At 56.2% G+C, this 2,921-nt stretch overlaps 1 protein-coding gene across 2 annotated transcripts in view; it reads left to right on the top strand.

The window, feature by feature from the left end:
- Positions 1 to 2,713, top strand: part of LOC144950603 (ribonuclease P protein subunit p21-like) — a 12,724-nt gene extending 10,011 nt beyond the window's left edge. For both annotated transcript variants that reach the window (XM_078880758.1, XM_078880757.1), the window contains exons 4-5: positions 218 to 300; positions 1,634 to 2,713. In XM_078880758.1, coding sequence (XP_078736884.1) covers positions 218 to 300; positions 1,634 to 1,944 — 394 coding nt within the window. In that variant the 3' untranslated portion in view covers positions 1,945 to 2,713. The remainder of the gene's footprint in view (positions 1 to 217; positions 301 to 1,633) is intronic.
- Positions 2,714 to 2,921: the final 208 nt, after the last annotated feature.

The following is a 2,921-nucleotide window of genomic DNA, read 5'->3' as shown; positions in this document are numbered from 1 at the left end:
TGTACACCGGGCGAGGTAGTTAACATCTCCTAGCCACCGTGATGATGATGAGAGAGAGACACGCAAACTCCAAATATACAGCAGCAGGCGTCGGGGTCGGGATGGAACCCACGACCTCCTGTATACCAGGCGAGGTCGTCAACATCTCCTAGCCACCGTGGGGTGGACGGGTGGCGGAGACCCACGGGGGCTTCTCTCCGTGTTGTGTGCGTGACAGCGATCCGTCCATCAAGCGGAACGTGTGCAAGCGCTGCAGCTCCCTGCTGGTGCCTGGCATCACGGCCACCGTCAGGCTGGGAGGTGCGTGTGTGTGTGTCTGGGTGTGTGTGTGTGTGTAAGTGTGTGTGTGTGTGTCTGGGTGTGTGTGTGTGTGTGTGTAAGTGTGTGCGTGTGTGTCTGGGTGTGTGTGTGTGTATGTGTGTAAGTGTGTGTGTGTGTGTCTGGGTGTGTGTGTGTGTGTATGTGTGTAAGTGTGTGTGTGTGTGTCTGGGTGTGTGTGTGTGTGTATGTGTGTAAGTGTGTGTGTGTGTGTCTGGGTGTGTGTGTGTGTGTCAGTCTGTGTGTCTGTGTGCGTGTGTGTGTCTGTGTGTGTGTAAGTGTGTGTGTCTGTGTGTAAGTGTGTGTGTGTGTCTGGGTGTGTGTGTGTCTGTGTGCGTGTGTGTGTCAGTCTGTGTGTGTGTGTCTGTGTGTGTGTGTGTGTCTGGGTGCGTGTGTCTGTGTGTGTGTCTGTGGTATCTGTGTCTGGGTGCGTGTATCTGTGCGTGTGTCTGTGCGTGTGTCTGTGCGTGTGTCTGTGTGTGTCTGGGTGCGTGTGTCTGTGTGTGTCTGTGCGTGTGTCTGTGCGTGTGTCTGGTATCTGTGTCTGTGTGTGTCTGGGTGTGTGTGTCTGTGTGTGTGTGTCTGTGGGTGTGTCTGTGTGTATCTGTGTGTGTGTGTGTGTCTGTGTGTGTGTGTCTGTGCGTGTGTCTGGGTGTGCATGTCTGTGTGTGTCTGTGTGTGTGTGTCTGTGTGTGTGTGTCTGTGTGTGTGTCTGTGTGCGTCAGTCTGTGTGTTTGTGCGTGTATCTGTGGGTGTGTCTATGTGTCTGTGTGTCTGTGTGTGTGTCTGTGATATCTGTGTCTGTGAGTTTGTCCGAGTGGGGAGCGGTGGCGCAGTGGTTAGCGCCCCACACTACGAGCCCGGCGACACGGTCAACACCATTGTTGATTATCTGAACCGGTTCTGGGGCCTCCGCTAGGTCGACTCAGCCTCAAACGAGTACCCGTTGCGGAATGTAACAACATCGACATTGGGGAGACAAAGGCGGCCGGGCGTGGTGCTGGCCACCCACCCCCTCGTGCGCCGTGCCGGCCTTCATAGGCGCTGCTCGCTAACGGCACTTGCCCCTACAGCCTGCTACAGGCTACACGGGGGAGCTTTGCGTGCGCGCGTGTGTACGTATAAAGTTACCCGCCGCTTTAAACCTGTAATTGAACGCGCCGCAATTAAGACGCGGCGCCGTGTAACTCGACGTCCCGCCGCCCTGCGCGCGCGCTCGCTCGCTCGCTATCGGCACTTGCCCCGCCAAAACGTCGAGGCTTTACGGGGAGAGGGGAGAGGGAGAGAACCTTTGTCTGTGCGTGCGGACCCGCAGGCCGGCGTCACCGCCACGTCGCCGTGCGCTGCCTCTGCTGCGCTGCCACCAAACGCTTCCCCGCACGGACACGCTGCCCGCCGCTCTGGAGCGAGCGCCCGGAGGCACAGCTCGTCGAGCCGCAGAGAGGGCCTCCAGCGCCGGCTTCGGCTCCAGCTTCAGCGCCGGCTTCAGCTATTACAACACCAGATCCAGCTTCAGCTATTACAACACCAGCACCGGCTTCAGCTGCGATTCCAACACCAGCGCCAGATTCAACACCGGCTCCAGCACTGGGTCCTGCCCCAGCTGCAGGGCCAGCGCCAGTCTGAGCTCCAGCCCCAGCTGCAGCTCCACTCCCAGCTGCAGCTTTAGACCACTGAGTCTAGGGGTCTCCATGTCGCCGCGGTCCTCCGTGGTGACTAACATCTTGAACAAACACGCACGACGGTGCTGCTACTGCAGAGGTCGCAACCGGGTACCCGATACCCGTACCCTACCCGATACCCGGCTACCCGTACCCGGCCGGGTACGGGTACCTGTTTGCGACCCTGGTGCGGCCGGGTACGGGTAGGCCGTGAGTCACTGCTGAGTAACTGTTTGTCACTCATTTCCCAACGTCTTGTCTCTTCTCACGATTCAAGTTCCTAGAATCAACCCACCCGCGCCTGCAACATGGCTTCATCCCAGAGGTCGCAATCGGGTACCCGATACCCGTACCCGTACCCAGCCGGGTACGGGTACGGGTACGGCCGGGTACGGGTACCCGTTTGCGACCCTGGTGTGGCCGGGTACGGGTAAGGAATCAAAACCCGTTTGCGACCTCTGTGCTACTGCCACATTTCTCTAAAGTCCGATGGGCGCTGGAGGAGGATCCGCCCACAGAGTTGAGGTTGTTTTGTTGTTGGTCAGATCGCGCAAAATATCAAACGTGTCGTGAAACCCGCCACCACCCGACCGCGCGGCCGATTGGCAAGGGGTTGTCGCGTAAAACAAAACGTGGCCAGTCCGTCACTTAGCACAACACCGGTTGTGTAAACCCAGTACAACATTTACAATTATAGTGTAGTGTCTAGTGTAGTTGTATAGTGTAGTGTATAGTGTAGTGTATAGTGTAGTTGTATAGTGTAGTGTATAGTGCAGTTGTATAGTGTAGTGTATAGTGTAGTGTATAGTGTAGTGTGTAGTGTAGTGTATAGTGTAGTTGTATAGTGTATAGTGCAGTGTATAGTGCAGTGTATAGTGTAGTGTATAGTGTAGTGTATAGTGTAGTGTATAGTGTAGTTGTATAGTGTATAGTGTAGTGTAT

Source organism: Lampetra fluviatilis, chromosome 58 (genome assembly GCF_964198595.1).
Source record: "Lampetra fluviatilis chromosome 58, kcLamFluv1.1, whole genome shotgun sequence".
NCBI classification, from domain to species: domain Eukaryota; kingdom Metazoa; phylum Chordata; class Hyperoartia; order Petromyzontiformes; family Petromyzontidae; genus Lampetra; species Lampetra fluviatilis.
The sequence above is the reverse complement of the archived record's forward strand: the minus strand, read 5'-3'. Positions and strand labels throughout refer to the sequence as shown.